General features: G+C 39.6%; 1 protein-coding gene across 1 annotated transcript; it reads right to left on the bottom strand.

The window, feature by feature from the left end:
- Positions 1-856: 856 nt before the first annotated feature.
- LOC115750836 lies at positions 857-3,332 on the bottom strand. The gene is made up of 2 exons (XM_030688420.2): positions 2,814-3,332; positions 857-2,399 (listed from the first exon to the last, which is right to left on the bottom strand). Exons 1-2 carry the CDS (start codon positions 3,311-3,313, stop codon positions 857-859), a joined length of 2,043 nt encoding a protein of 680 aa, XP_030544280.2. The 5' UTR covers positions 3,314-3,332.
- Positions 3,333-17,005: the final 13,673 nt, after the last annotated feature.

Raw genomic sequence — 17,005 nt, 5'->3', positions numbered from 1 at the left:
AACAACAGTGAAATCTTAGGGCGTGCACGGCAACACTTCTGCTCTATAAATCAATTTTTCGCTAGAAATTGATTTTCTGCTTTCAAAGAGAAATTAATTCTTTTTTTTATTTGTTTAAGTGGCTCCAAAACTACTTCTGGAGCAAAAAAAAAATGCTCCAAAAGTAGAAAAATGAAATGGCGTAGTCAAATGAAATTCCGCTCTAGAAGTTATGTTACTAAAAGGATTTTTGCTCCAGAAGAGCTGTCATAGACGCTCTCATCTGCTGCTAAAAATCTTCCGTGGGCCACCTAATGAAGCCCACTCTTAAAGTAACAAAGAAAAAAACGAAGAATAGTAAAAATCGTTTATATTGTTTAGGCATTTTCTACGTACACATGGTACTCCAAGGTCCGCTTTCGGGGCGGGCATATTCAAACTTAAATAGTCAGTTCTGAATCGATTATAGAAATTACCGAATCAAGAAGGGGAGTATTATACTCAAATCTAGTTGCGACAAAGGGAGACAGACGAGACGAGAGACAACTAGGATGCTGCAGATCAGAAAGTTCTAATCTCCAATGGCTGATCAAGACCGTAGCCTAGTCAGTCAAAACAACTGTGTTTTTCTTAGATTAATCTTCTTCTTCTTCTTCCGTGAGAGAATCTTAGCCCTTTGAATTCTTACACGACCACAAAGGGAAACTGCGTCATCTTGTACAAGAAAGAAAGTTTTGTTGCACACAATTTACGATTATTCTTCTCGATGATTCCACCGACTCTTGCGCAGACGCAGGCACGGAGAGAGCGCTCGCCACGGCAGCGAGGTTGTGCCGGTGCCGTGCGCCATCCGAACCCCGTTTGTGTTAAACCCCCTTCATGTTAAGCACGAGAATAGCCATAAGCAGCAGCCTCGATTCCAACCCTTACAAAAATCGAGCGATCTGGAAAACGGGTGGATCATGTTCTTGAAAAATGCTAAACGAAGATCGTGATCAAGCGGGTTATACATTTCTTTGCGACGTCGTCTTTGTTCTATGTATACATATCTGATCAATCTTTCTACTGATAACATGCAAATCCCGAAAGGGTACAATTTATTTTGATGTCGCCGGTGTCGCATCGTCGTCGTCCCATTATTCAAAGCCATTTCCGTCTCGGCCGCCTCTGCCTCCTCCCTGAACTTCTTGTAAATATCACTCCTGTAAAACTTCCTCGTCCTCACGACCAAAATGAAGGACACGAACGCGCCGAACAACGTGGCGAACGTTATTATGAGGAACGCCAACTGATAACACTTGACCCCGGTGCAGTCCAAGTCTTCGCCGTGCTTTCGGACAAGCCCCAGGGCGGCCATCTGTTTCTTGGCTTCTTTGTCGTACAGATGACCGGCCACTCTCACGTTGAGCAGGTACCCTCCGATGGGGCTCGCCACCGAGCCAAAGTTGTAGAGAGTCGAATAGTACTTGAGCCCGAAGATTTCGGATATGATCGCGAAGAGCAACGGCCACTGCGCACCGAAGCAGAAACCGATGATGATGGACGCAAAGTAGAGGCCGTTGGGGACATTGAACGCAATCAGGAGGTGGCCAACACATGAGACGAGGAGGATGATCGTGAGCATCAGCGTGCGCGGGAATTGGTACCGTTTCAGGAGGATCTCGGAGACGAAGCCGGCAACGACGCGTCCGAGGTAGTTCCATATGCTGACTAGGGAGACGAACGTGCTTGTGCTCCGCGTCGGGTAGCCAAGCGAGGACCCGATCTGGTTCAGGTTGTCGATGGCCGTCAATGTCCCCCCGACGCCACAGATGGTGGCCAAGAAGAGGATCAACATATCTATGCTAAAGAGAGCTTGGAGGATGGTGTAGTCTTCACCTCTGTCCGGTGGCCTGAACGCCGTTCTCCAGCAAGAGGGTTGCTTTTCAAGCTGTTCTCCACCGTTCAAGACGGCGGTAGGGGGTGCTGTCTCCTGGGGAGGCGGTGGCAGAGGGAGGGATGCTTCCAGGTTCGGCTTCTCGGTGGTGATCTCGATTGGGGACGGGCCGTTGAGGGCTTCTCTCTTCTGTTCCCACAGTTTGTATTCCTCGATGACGACGACGGCGAGTGGCAGGAAGAGCAAGAAGAGGACGCCAGCAGCGGAGATACCGTACTCGGAGCGGGTGAAGTTATTGAAGTGCTTCTCGATGATGATCATGATCATGAGGAAGCTGGCCAGGCCGAGGGAGATGTAGAGGAACCTGTAGAAGACCTTGAGCTCGTTGGGCTGCCGGATCACCTTCATGATCCGGATGGTGCGGAGGAAGGCGAACGATATGGCGGCCGGCAGCCATCCGATGAGGAGGATCAAGGACCTGGTGTCTTTGTAGTAGAACGCATAGAATAGTTGCGTGATGATCGCGCCGCTCAGCCCGACATAGCTGCCCAAAAAAGTTCAGGGAAATTAAGCGATTATTCCAAATTTCTCGACGCATCAAAAAATGCAAATTGCATGATTCTATTGACCTTATGGTTGAGTATACGCAAAAAAAAAAAAAAAAGATGCATGCAATTGAAACAAGAAAATTCACAAACAAGACATCGAGTGAATTAATATTACAAATCTTAGCTTTAATTAATAATCTTGCAGGATCATGAACTGGTCTTCTGTCTTGACCGGCAGGACGGAAGGAAATGTTTGCTCACGTATCACTTTCACACATGAAAACCAGTTTTTTTTTAAACTTGTCTTGGATCCGGTCGTCCAATCATTGACCTAATCGTGAATGAACGAATGAAACGAACGTGAACCACCAAATCAAAACGTGACAATAAGAGATTTCGGGTAGGCCTACCCCTTGAGGATCCCCAGCACGACGCCCCGGCTCTGCGGGAAGTTCTTGACGCAGGTGACGAGCGCGCCGGTGTTGGCAAACGCCTGCGAGTTGGCGCCGATGCATATGTAGAGGCACATCTGCCACACCTGCGGCTTCGCGATCCGCTTGGTGACGGAGAGCCAGATCATGAAGTAGCCGAAGAAGTTGAGGACCGCCCCCATGGAGAGCACCACCCACGGAGGGGTCACCTCGTTGATGAGCCCCGACAGGACCCCGACGTTGGCGCCGAGGTCCTTGAAGAAGCTCAGAAGGTTGAGGGTGCTCTGGTCGTAGCCAAGGGAGCTCTTGATATCCTCCGAGTAGATAGCAAACATGTAGGTCGCCCCCGCAGCCGACATGACCAGGAGGCACGCGAACACCATGAACCACCGCCCCGCGATGACCTGGGTCGCCAGGTGCCTCACGTCCGAGAGGCCGGCAAGGCCTCCGCGCCCGCCGGGGGAGCCTGCGACCACCATTGTGCACTGTGTCCTGGCCTTCTTTGGGGTGAGAGAGGAAGTTACAAGGACGTTCTTGTTAATCACAAGACTGGAGTATAGTCTGGCGACTTAGGAATTTATAGAATTAGATCTTGGAAAAACAAAAACGAAGTGTGACGAAATGCTTGCGCGTGCAATTTTGGGGATAGAGAGTGGGGTGGTGGGAATACACTTCCACAAGGACTTTAGAGTTGACTTAGGGTTGGTGTTCCAAAGGATGAAGTTATTTTCGTCCAAAAAAAAAAAAAGCGAAAAATATTTTCTTGAAAATGAAATAATTTTTTTTTATCCTCTATGAAATTGTTCAAATATGAAGAAATTATTGATAATACTTAAGAACGATGTGAAAGAGATAAATTGGGAAAATTTTCTGTATAATTCGATGTATCCAGAAAAGAGTACATGAAACTTGTTTATAGACATAATTAGAAGACTAACCAAGGTAATAAGATGAAGATAATATCAAATATAATCAATCAATGATATGAGCTAGGATATACGCATAATCCTGAAAGATATGCCAAATCAACTAAATACCATAATATTGCTAACAACGGCGATAATATTTTTTGCAAATCGATTACTTCAATTGATACGAGCGACGATTTTCAAAAGAGTATTCTTCATATTAGTGAGAATACGCCAAAGGGTATATAACCAAGAAAATTGGACGATCTCTCTTTGATCTTGTCCTCGTGAAATTAATTATGGGTGTCCGATCTGATTTATTTATTTTTAAGTGATGATAACGTGCCATGTGGCAATCATACACAGTCGAAGAGGAAATAAATACATGGGATAGTTTGATTCACATGCTATTTGGGTATATATATGTCACCCACCATGTGTATGGATGGATAATTGATATCGTATCGTGACTTTGATTCCCCGGCGATATTTTAGCCGATTTTTTTTTTTTCAGACGAGTCGCACGTTGACTTTTTTTTTTTTGGTGGTTCTCGAAATTACCATGATTTGCAAGATTCATCCCCCCGACGGCTATGTTACAACATTCGCAAAATTGCAAAAAAGTTCAGCTTGACCGTGGTGTGTGGTGTGGCACCACGGCACGTGTTGTGTCACCTATGTCGTCCTCGCAAAACATCGTTTTGTTCACGTCAATGACTTTGAGAAAATTATTCGAAAAGTTCTGAACTTATTATACGGTAACTAATTCAGTTATAAACCTTTCAACTATTTTTCGATTTAATCCTAAACATTTCGATTGTACCAATTCAGTACTAAAACTTTTGACGATTTGAAAGTATAATGTTTTCGAAAAATTACCTAGATAATAGATTTACGACTAAATTAAAAAAAAAGCATCAAAGTATTTAAGATTAAGTTGGCATAATTCAAAAGGTTAGCAGCTAACTTTTGATTGGAAAAACTATTAAAAGAGGGTGTTGATGGAGTGCTTTTGAGGACAAAAAAAAAAATGGCCTGAAAATTTTTTCTGTTTCCCAAATTTTTTATTGGGTCAGGTGAATCGGTTGTTTTCGGGAAAGGGGAAAGCTTCCAAGTCTAAACAGAAAGAGCCCGGTAATTTGTCATGGAAACCCTTTGCAAATTCAGTTTAATTAGACGTATAAAGGCAAATAATTTTGGATTGGACATCTACATTATGAAGAGATAAGCTGCCCCTATCACTGATTGGGATGGATGACCTGCGTTCCCTTTGCTCCTTTCTTTTTTATGTGCCCGAGTGCGAAGGGAAGAACAAGTACAAGGAGGCCAAAGTTAAGGAATACAACTGAAAATGGACAATATTGATTAGGGTTTCCTCTTCAGAAGAGAGGGAGGGAGGGAGGGAGAGAGAGAGAGTGGGGTGGAAACCGTGGAATGTTTAGTCGAGCCGAACCGAGGCGTTTGTATTTTGGCTCGACTCGACGTCTTGTGAGACGATTCGGTTCGTGTTCATACGGCGTGTTTGTCGTTGTTCAGGTCGTGGAGTTGGGATCTCGGCTTCGAGTCTATCAGGTAACGGGCCCTGTACGGTTGCTGCGTTGCCCCTCACGCCCGTCACATAAGGTTAATGAGCGTAACGAGTGCGAGAATTCAGGCAGTCGACCTAATTCTCGCAGCTGCGTTACAACACTTTTTGTCCAAGTTGAACGGGGGGGTGTGACCACTGGGGATGTATGTCGATTGGTGCTTTTATATGCTTTTGTTGGCTTGCGACCCCCGCGAGCTGAATTGATTTTGGCTGCATCTCCAATGCCGGAAGGAGACTATCTTTAATGACCACATGCGAAAGAAACTTAGAGAAGATGACAACTTCTTGCTCGCTTTTATTTGATTGATAAATTAAAGCTCGGTGGGAGTCAATTTGCTATGCAAGGTCACTTCTCTCGTGGAAATTTTGTCAATGGAATCCCCTTTTGGCCCTCTATGTCTTGCTTGAAAACCGAATCGAAGGGAAAGGGGTAAATCTCAATCCCGAACTTGACGGCACATCTCATAATTGGACCAACTCAAAAGTTAGTCCGGAGCACGAAAGAGAACCCCAGATGCCCGTTTAGCCAGATTGGCACACGGAATGTATGAAATGAAAAACTTCCACGATCAATCGATTCGGACTATCGGCAGAGGATGTTCTGTCATCAAATACCTGTGTATGCTTCTCTTGTGACGACAAAATTCCCTTTAGCTGCTCGATATCGAGCCGATGAAACATCTTACCTTGATAGGATGAGTAAGATGCAAAGCCGAAACCCTCTGTAATTGGCCCGCTTATGATGGTTTTTGGACTCCACAGAGAAACAAACCTTTGGCTTGCAATCAAATCTGTACGCACATTTCCATGTTTAGTTACTAATGGAATCTTACAGTGTGTATCCTTGGACTTTTGGTTTCTCGTCTTTGTTGGGAGTCGGAACAAGTGAGCTGTAGGTGACCTGTTTGCCTCCACTTGCCGTCAACTTCGCGAATCTATCTTATGATCTTCCCTCCAAATTCCAAAGTAAAAGGCTAAAGTACACAAATTACGGAAAGATCACGTGCGATTCTACATGTTGATATTTGAATATATGTACTTTCGAAATCCTTCTAGCATTTCAAGGCTGAATAAAATTCAAAGCTTTGAAACAAAGAGTTTTTCCGGGGGAGAATCTTGGAAGAAGTCAAAGCTTTGCAACAATCGCTAAAGGCTACGTAAAAGCTGATTGAGAAATCGTAAGATCTTAACAACTGCCAAATTACTTAGAAAAATATCATTCCCAATAAATAATGACCCCAACAAAAGACCATAATGCAAGATCAATGAAACAAGTCCAGTACTGTATGAGCCTTATGCAAATACAAATTTACTAGTTTATAGTGTCCACAATATTTGTAATCTAATTTCAGTCGACAATCCATAAAAGATGAACGAGTAAAATAAAATAAACAATAAAAAGTTCAAAACACGTAACATAAAATCTCTACCATAGAACTTCGGTCCTCAATCATTCACCAAAACTTGCTCCAAAATTGCTCCTTTTAGGGTTTCTTTTTGGCGGTTTCCCGATTCTCGACTCCGGTCCTAGTTCCGATTCCGGTTCGGCTCCCTCCGACATTCGAGAAACTGCGGGTTCCTAAAAAATGGAAATTGGAAACTAGAACATGTCTCCCCAGAACCCGGAACAGAACCGGGAACCGCCGGTCGAGGATAAATGTGGGGCCCACTATTGATTAAGATTAATTCTTACAATTTTTTCCCTCTTCCCATTTGGGACGAAATTGGCATCCCGCTTTTTAAAAAAATAAAGTTTATTTGACAGACAACCAACTAATCAGTGTACTAAATAGTTATGTGGAATATTATCTTTGCCTTGATTACATGGAATAATTAGCTTTTGATAAGATGAAGGAAAGAAGGTAAATAAATAATCTTAAACGAGGAGCGAGACCCACAAGGGATAATGTGGTCAGTTCAATGTGGTGTAGGGGTGTGAGAAGCCAAAAATGGGGTCGAAAAAGCGCCAGCCTTGGTATTGTTAAGGATAATTACACCAATGATCTGAATTTTGACCCAATATGCAATATCGATCATGAACTTTTGGTAAATGGTTAACCTAATCCTAGATTGTATGAAAATATTCGATATTTTTTGGTAATTTGAATTGATGAAAATACAGTGTTGAACATTTTCATATAGTCTAGGGATTAAATTGGATATTTACTAAAAGTTTGGGGACCATACTAAATGAATCAAAAGTTCATGGACGATATTGCACGTTAGGACAAAACTAGGAGACAATTTGTGTCATTTTTCCTTACTAGTGTTTACTATTATTGCCTCTATTGTTATTATTATTATTATCTGTTTTACAGAAGACATGAATATTATCCCTATTCCTAACTAGAATATTTGTTAACGTTTTCGTTGTGTCCCTTTAAAAGGCACCAAAGCAAAGATAATGTCAATGTTTACACGTTGGTCACGACATACATTAGCATATCCACGATGTCAAGTTCCAACTATCTGGCGACTCGACAATATTTATTTGTCCCCGTCTCTAATTCAAATGACATGTTCGACCCATCTTTCTTGACCATAATTTATGGAAATTATACTTTTCAAGTTCATTCGAGGGAAGAACATGTGGACTTTTTTCCAATTGATTGAACCAATCGAAGAGCGACCATTCCTTCCCTCTCATTTTCATGAACATTAAGCCATCAACATCGATTCTATATGTTAGAAGGCGAAAAAAAATCGGATAAACCTCGAGCCCGTGAATCAGCTTGTGTTAATCAATATTATCCCAAATTGATGATAATCTAACGTTCCTAACCAATCTATTAGGTGCCCATATTTGTTGACGAGAGCAGGTCGGAGACCAACCATACGTATCACGTAATCACACTAGTAATCAATTCTACAATGCCGTTCACACGACAAGGAATCCCGTGATTATAATAAATGAACCGGGTATTTTTTCCGTTTGACGTATATTTTTCTATATGTGCACGTCACGATTTATGAAAGTTCATGACAGCCTCGTTCTTAGTCTACATTTGTTGATCAATAAATGATGTGTCCAATTTCATGTGTTTTACCCCTACATAGAGCCTTCCTTGGTCGAGGACTCTCTCGTGACAAGTCCCATTTAATGTGAAAATTTAAGTAAGGATGTGCTGTGAATAGCTTAGATTGAAAGTCTACGTAGTTTCATTTCTTACACGACGAATAATTATATCGTCCTACACATGTGCAATTGCAGCATGACACCTATGCACCAAAAAATTATTAAGAAAAATCATAAACTTATTATATTCGTGTCAATTCAGTCATAAACCTTTCAATTATAATAACTCCGTTCACACGAAAAGGAAACCCGTGATTATAATAAATGAACCGGTATTTTTTCCGTTTGACGTATATTTTCTATATGTGCACATCGCAATTTATGAAAGTTCATGACAGCCTCGTTCTTAGTCTACATTTGTTAATCAATAAATGATGTGTCCAATTTCATGTGTTTTACCCCTACATAGAGCCTTCCTTGGTCGAGGACTCTCTCGTGACAAGTCCCATTTAATGTGAAAATTTAAGTAAGGACGTGCTGTGAATAGCTTAGATTGAAAGTCTACGTAGTTTCCTTTATTACACGACGAATAATTATATCGCCCTACACATGTGCAATTGCAGCATGACACCTATGCACCAAAAAATTATTAAGAAAAATCATAAACTTATTATATTCGTGTCAATTCAGTCATAAACCTTTCAATTATAATAACCCCGTTCACACGAGAAGGAAACCCGTGATTATAATAAATGAACCGGTATTTTTTCCGTTTGACGTATATTTTCTATATGTGCACATCGCAATTTATGAAAGTTCATGACAGCCTCGTTCTTAGTCTACATTTGTTGATCAATAAATGATGTGTCCAATTTCATGTGTTTTACCCCTACATAGAGCCTCCTTGGTCGAGGACTCTCTCGTGACAAGTCCCATTTAATGTGAAAATTTAAGTAAGGACGTGCTGTGAATAGCTTAGATTGAAAGTCTACGTAGTTTCATTTATTACACGACGAATAATTATATCGCCCTACACATGTGCAATTGCAGCACGACACCTATGCACCAAAAAATTATTAAGAAAAATCATAAACTTATTATATTCGTGTCAATTCAGCCATAAACCTTTCAATTATGTCAAATTAATCCTAAACATTTTCACGTTTTTCCAATGCAGTCCATCCGACCAATTTTGACTGGAAATCGCTGACATGGATGTCCGCCGTCTTACATGACACGACCGGCGCCGACATGGGCAAACTTAATAAAATTTTTCATCGAGAATACTAAATAATAATGGTAATGCTATTGTTTACCAAGAGTTGACCCGCAAACCAATCAGTGATATTGGGAATACTAAATAACGCTTAGTCCATGTGCTCGTAGGTTCCGTAAATACTACCTCGGAACACTAAATAATGCTAAAGAGGTTCTCAGTCGTCTTCTTCACGGCACCTGCCCATCTCTCTCTCTCTCTCTGTGTGTTTTGAATAGTCTATGGAGCGAGAGTCGTCGTCAATGGCCGCCCACCATGTGTGGTGACATCCATTGGGGAAGGGGGACCAATTTCTTCAATTTGGACTTGTGTCCATGTCCTACTCTGCCATGCTCGATCTCATGCTCTTCAAGACAAACATCAATCCACTTGCAAAAGTTGAATCTTCCAAAGCTTTGAGAAAATATGAACGGGAAAAGTACACACAAAAAAAAGTCATAAAGCAATCACATCAGCATCAAGTCAGTAGTCGACAAAAGAAGGTATCTATAAACTTTTCAATTAGATCACTTTAGTCCTAAACCTTTTCATGTTCTGTGTCAATTGAGTCTATCCCATCAATTTTCACCGGAAATTTCTAACATTGACATTGGCCGCACCATATAGCACTTTTAATAATATCTCATATGTTTTTCTCTTTGTTTTTGGGGGCTGAGGGTTGCAAAGGCTTGTGGGCCCTCGCCAAATCTGGGTCGGGGGAGGGCATTGCGGCCCTCTTTAGTACTGGTGAGGGTCGGACAACAGCCCTTGACGATCCTCAATCCCCAAAAAAAATATATATAAACACTATTAAAGGAATTAAAATTTTTTTTCAAAATGTCCATCTCAACATCGGCGCACCACGTAAGATGGCCGACGTCCACATTATCTATTTCCAATTGAAATCGATCAAATTGACTCAATTGGCAAAGCATGAAATGTTTATGACTAAATTTATCAATTGAAATGTTCAGAATTGAATTGGTATCGATGCAATAAATTTACGATTTTTTTTTTTATACTTTCCTAAATATGAACTGCGGTCGCTAAGCACGAGTGACATCGAGTGATCTCACCTAATCCAACTCTCCCCTCTTTTCCTTCCTCTGAACAACGACCACCTCCCAAGTCAACGACCGGAAACCTCCGGCGGCTATTTAAATACCACATTATTGAATTTCGGTGTTGCAAGAAAGAAGGTGGGTCGGGCAAATTCATCATCATCATCATCATCATCATCATCCACATGCTCCATAAGTCAAGCTTCGCACTTTCTATTTTTCTTCCTTCCTCTTTTCCGCAGTTTTAATCGTGGAGTTCACACGCAAGTCAACCCCACGTGGGTGCTGCCATTCGAGAATCCATTATTAGTCAAAAGTCGCCGAGTATGATTTCACAATCGTCAAAAAAAGAAAATACGTACACGCATAAGAAAATTCCTGAAATAATTTTCCACGAACTCAAAAATGACACTATTCGTAAGTGAGGATTGCGTTTCGAGCGGGTATGCCTTTGTTCTTATACGCCGTCCTCGAATTGGCGTGACGACACGTGGACATCGTTTTTTTATTGGATTATTTTATTTTATTTTATTTTGGATTTTGGTGGAGATGTTGGAACAGATTCTTGAAAATTCAATAAAATGGGGAAATGCACGTGTTAAATTTCTTTTAAAAGATACTTGAAGTGGTCGGCTTTGGATAATATCATCAGCATTTATGAAAAAAAAAAGGGAGAAGTGTAAAAAAAAAAATCCTAAACTTATTGCATTAGTGTTAATTCGATCCTAAATCTTTTTTTGATGCCAATTCAGTCCTAAACTTTTTGCATTGATGCTAATTAAGTCTTAAACCTTTTACATTGATGCTAATTTAGTCCTAAACCTTTTGTATTTGTGTCAATTTAGTTTTAAATCTTTTATATTTATGCCAATTGAGTTAATCCAGCCAATTTTGATCGAAAATCGCCGACATGGACATCGATTGTCCTACATAACACAGCTAGCGCTAACTTGAACTTTTTTTAAATATTTTTTAAATATTTTTAAATAATTTTTAAGCATTCTTTTTGTTTTTTAAAAATTATTTTTAAAAAATATTTAAATTATCAAAAAAAATATTCACATTAGCGCCAATCGTGCCACGTAGGATAATTGACATCCACATCGGTGATTTCCGATCAAAATTGACCGAATTAACTCGATTGGCATACATGCAAAGTATTTAGGACTAAATTGGTACCAATGTAAAAGGTTTAGAACTGAATTGGCACTAACAAAAGGTTTAGGACTTAATTAGCACCAATGCAAAAGATTTATGACTAAATTGGCACTAACGAAATATATTTAGGACTTTTTTGACACTTTTTAAAAAAAGAATAGAGTATTTGTTTGAATTTTTAAGGTTGTAGGTTTAGGACTTTTCCCTAAAGCCATTGTCCTCCATTATATTCGGATGATTTTCTGTTCTTGTGTTCCTCGACCAAACTAGTTAGTGTCACTAATCACGTCGATGATGATGAAATCATTTCTAGAAGTTCAACGCGGGAATTTTTTTTCAAAATTATGACCTGATGATGCGACATTGTGCGCCCATTAATTATTTGACTACTGAATTTTAACGGAACTCGTGTTGACGTTTTGTACGTCTAGAAAGCATTTGCTGTAAATCTTATCTTGGAGAATCGTGGCATCATAACTAATGGGACCAACCAAAAAGGGGGAAAAAAAAAGGTTGCAATTGACGTCAATAGGTAGATTCTTGAGGTAGAAATCAGCTGAAAAAAATTAAGGCTTTCAATGAAGACACGAGCTTTTAGAAAAGCCAGAATCAATAGCTCGCCGTCGGGAAAATTTAGGCGTCGCAAATGGCGCGTGGCGAATGGCCAAATACTCCATTTGGGCTTTTCGACTATTGGACTCGCCGATGACGAGCTCGAGACCTGATTGAAGTTTTGTCTCGTAACCTTAAGTCCTCAGTCGAACTCAACGCAATATTGACGTCGACAAGAAAGAGTGAATGATTGGAAAAGCTAAGGGATTGTAAAGATAAAAATATTCATTTCATTGCATGTTGAGTGATCTTCCTCCTTAGCCTTCATCATCCGTTCGTGCAATAGCCAAGCCACAAAACAAAGGACGTATACTTCATTCAATTCCATAAGCCTCAAGGGTCTCCTCAAGTATCTTTTATTCCTTCCTATGAAGAGAAATTGCCATTTGGATCATTTAAGAGTGAAATTTTTGTTGGGTGATCTTGAACCTCTCTCACCCTAAAAGCTAGTTCAAAGGATAAACCGATGTGAGATAACCTCAACAATATTTTCCTCTCACACATCCGCATCTCTCCCATGTGACTCTTGAGGCTTGTTGATAATCCGGGCTCGGATACCAGTGTTGCATGATATTTAACCTCTCTCATCTAAAAAACTAGCTCAAATGATGAGGCTTTCCCTCACACTTATAAACCGACCACCAACCCCCTTCATAAGGGGTATGGGATAACCCCAATAATTTCGAGTTACATTATTAATCGTATCGATACGAAATCTATTGTTATAAATAGTTTTCCCCCACTTAAGCCCGCTAAACCCCCAACATACGTTGGGAAATTCCACTTGCCATTTGAGAATTATTATTTTCAAGCATTAGGAAGTCCACTTGCCATTTGATAATCTACACCTATTTGCTTGTGATATATAATGATTATTTTCGAGAAAATAACTAGCTCAAAGGATGAGACTTTCCCTCATACTTATAAACCGACCATCAACCCTCTTCATAACCGGTATGGGATAACCCCAATAATTTCGAGTTACATTATTAACTGTATCGATACGAAGTCTATTGTTATAAATAGTTTTCCCCCACTTAAGCTCGCTAAACCCCCAACATACGTTGGGAAATTCCACTTGCCATTTGAGAATTATTATTTTCAAGCATTAGGAAGTCCACTTGCCATTTGATAATCTACACCTATTTGCTTGTGATATATAATGATTATTTTCGAGAAAATAACTAGCTCAAAGAATGAGGCTTTCCCTCACACTTATAAACCGACCACCAACCCCTTTCATAACCGGTATGGGATAACCCCAATAATTTCGAGTTACATTATTAACTGTATCGATACGAAATCTATTGTTATAAATAGTTTTCCCCCACTTAAGCCCGCTAAACCACCAACATACGTTGGGAAATGCCACTTGCCATTTGAGAATTATTATTTTCAAGCATTAGGAAGTCCACTTGCCATTTGATAATCTACACCTATTCGCTTGTGATATATAATGATTATTTTCGAGAAAATATAATCCCCTTATATGCCTAAGGTTTCATTTTAGTCGGTAGACGACTTGAGATTTTAAAGAAGCCACAATCGGGTTTCAAGCTCGCTTTCAATGGAATTCAAGCGTCGAAAATGACACGCGACAAATGACCAAATATGCTCAAACGATAATGCCGTCCAGATGCTGTGGTCGAGATAAAACAGAACAGTTTTGATAAGAAATGACAAAATTGTCTCCATACAAAATATCAAAATTTGCTTGTGATTTCATTGCTAGTGGTAGTTTGCCTCCACATAAGTCCACACATGGTTAAATTTCAACCGCTAGTGGTCATTTTCCTCTTTAATCCACCTCATCATACATCTTCTAGCATTTTCAAAGTGCATCAACATTGATTATCTTTCAAAGGGCATAATTGGATACGATTTTCTGAATATCCTCTTAAGGCGTGTTTATTGTACAGATCAGTAGATCCAGTCATAGTTTACCACTCACTACCTCAAAGATTGATCTAATACAAAATCAAGATGGCAACAACGATTTGGCTGATTGCAGTAACTCAAATGAAAGAAGCAATGCCTCCCAGGCTTTCAGCCTCCAACTTGCAATTCCATAAAGCTCCCATAATCCCTTCCCGAACCAAACATTGAATATTTCAATTCCTCTGGCTCTCGTGCCCAATTACTTGTGTAAAATTCTCCCCAACTGATGAAGGCATGTGCCGGTCTCCACCAGAGTTCGGTCCATCTCCTTCTAGATAACCACTTCCATTATTCTACAAAGTTTAGCCGAATTCGATAAAAAGCACATGAATACCAGTTTTCAAAATTTGTTCTAATTAGATTATTTAAAATGTCTGACTTCGTGAGATTTAGAGTTTTAAATCATTTATAATAATTATATTCAATCACGACAAAGGGATTTTTAACGAAGAAAACATCATAATCACCTGTTTGATTCAAGTCTTGGAAATTCGCAATGCCAAGACTTTTTTTTTTTTGAGATCGAACTATGTTTTGAAATAATCGGGTTATGGATTTTCTGTAAGTGCAAAAATCGAGCCAATAAAATGTACTCCTAGATTATCATTACCCTTACCGTTAGCACTATGTTGACAAGTCTCTTCCATTCTCACTTGTCAAGCTATTACCTATTGCATATAGGTACGATGAAATTATTGAAAAATAATTTCATCGATACTGGTTTTGAAAATATTAATGAGTGATTCTCCTTGTCTAGCACTTAATGTATCTTTGGGTGCATAAGTACGATTCCGCTATGACGAGTTCGCTCGCATATAGATTCAGGAATCTGCAGAGGCTCTGGTTTCAGGGCGAAAACTTCATTAACATGTCAATTTTAATAATAATTTCAATTTTTTTAATTTGTATTTAATTTTTCTTTTTTCTTTTGTTTTTCCATTTTGAAACAATATGATTACGGGTCTTCCATTGGTGCAAAAATAGAGTTAATATGGACATAAGATGAAAAAAGTTATGCCTAATCAAAGTTTAGCCAATTTCGATAAGAAATACATAAATGCCTTTTTCCAATTTGTTTTGATTAGACAATTTAATGAGGAAAATATCTTGTCCGACCTTTGATGCAATTCTTGGAAATTCGCAATGACAACACCTTTTTTTTTTTTCAAATCGAATCGCATTTTAAAACGATCGGGTCACGGATTTTTAGGTGTAAAAATCGAGTTAATGAGATTTACTCCTAGATTATCATTATCATTACCATTACCATTACCTTTATATTGAAAAACTCTTCCATTCTCACTCGTCCAGTGATTAACTTTTACATATATCCTACATCACAAATAATAAAAAATAATTTCCTCGATGTTGTTTCTGAAAATGTTAATAAATACTTCTCCATGTTGTGGAACTCATTGGCTCATGCCGAGTTCACTCGCATCTTGATCCAGGAATCTGCAGAAGCTCTGATTTCAAGGAAACGAGGCGGCTAATGCGATAATTTTTCTCCAATCTGGGAACTTGTGAGAAATAAGTGGTGATTATTTTGGTTAATTTTGACTAGAAATTGTTAGCATGGACGCCGGCCATATTACATGGTGTAAACGGCACTAATATGGATAATTTTTAATAATACTTTAATATTTTATCGAATAATATTTTATTGAATATTTTGTTTATGTTTTGTCTTTCCATTTTGAAACAACCCGATTATAGGTCTGGTGCAAAAATCGAGTTAATGGGACGTCGGATGTAAAAGTTGTCAGATTAAAGTTTAGCCAAATTTATTAAAAAAAATGCATAAATATCATTTTTCAAAATTTATTTAAAATGTCTGAACTCGTGAGATTTATAGTTTTAAATAATCTAAATTAGTTATATTCAATCACGACAAACAGATTTTTAATGAAGAAAATATCATGACCCAAGTCTTGGAAATTCACGATGCCATTTTTTAAGATCTCACTTCATTTTGAAATAATCGGGTCACGCATTTCATGGGAAACAAATTATGGGTTTTGTGCCAATTCAAGAAAAGATGGGCTTTTTGCCACGACCTCACGCTACTGAAAACCAAGAGCGCATCGTCCTGGTAATGAGAGCGCTTCTACCTCTGCAGGTTCAGCAAGAAGCGCTTGGATCGTGCTGGGTTGACCTAGGTGGATCTTGGCTTCGATTTCAAGACGTGGGTGTGGGCTGTCTTGGCCGTGGACAGAGGGTCGACTTGCTCGGACAAGGACGGGTTTCTTTCGATCGAGCTCCGAGAGGTTTTGAGGAGGTTTGGGAGGAGATTTGGAGGAGGAAGAGTTGCAGGAGACAGCAAATCTTCTAGTCGGACGTTGCCTGAGCGATCGAGGGAAAAGGGTTTTCTGTAGATGCAAAAATTGAGTCAATGAGATGTACTCCTAGATTATCATTTTCGTTACCGTTACCATTATATTGACAAATGTCTTTCATTATCAATTGTCAAGTATTACATAAATAAACATCGAAAATAATGAAAAATAATTTATTCGGTACTACTTTTGAAAATGTTTATGAGTGGTTCTCTTTGTCTGTAGAACTGATTGGATCTTCGGGCACATAAGTGCGATTCAACGATGGCGAGTTCGCTACCCTCTAGATGCAAGAATTT

This window comes from Rhodamnia argentea, chromosome 5 (assembly GCF_020921035.1).
Source record: "Rhodamnia argentea isolate NSW1041297 chromosome 5, ASM2092103v1, whole genome shotgun sequence".
Classification (NCBI taxonomy): Eukaryota; Viridiplantae; Streptophyta; class Magnoliopsida; order Myrtales; family Myrtaceae; genus Rhodamnia; species Rhodamnia argentea.
Note: the sequence above shows the minus strand (reverse complement) of the source record. Positions and strands in the feature narration are given on the sequence as shown.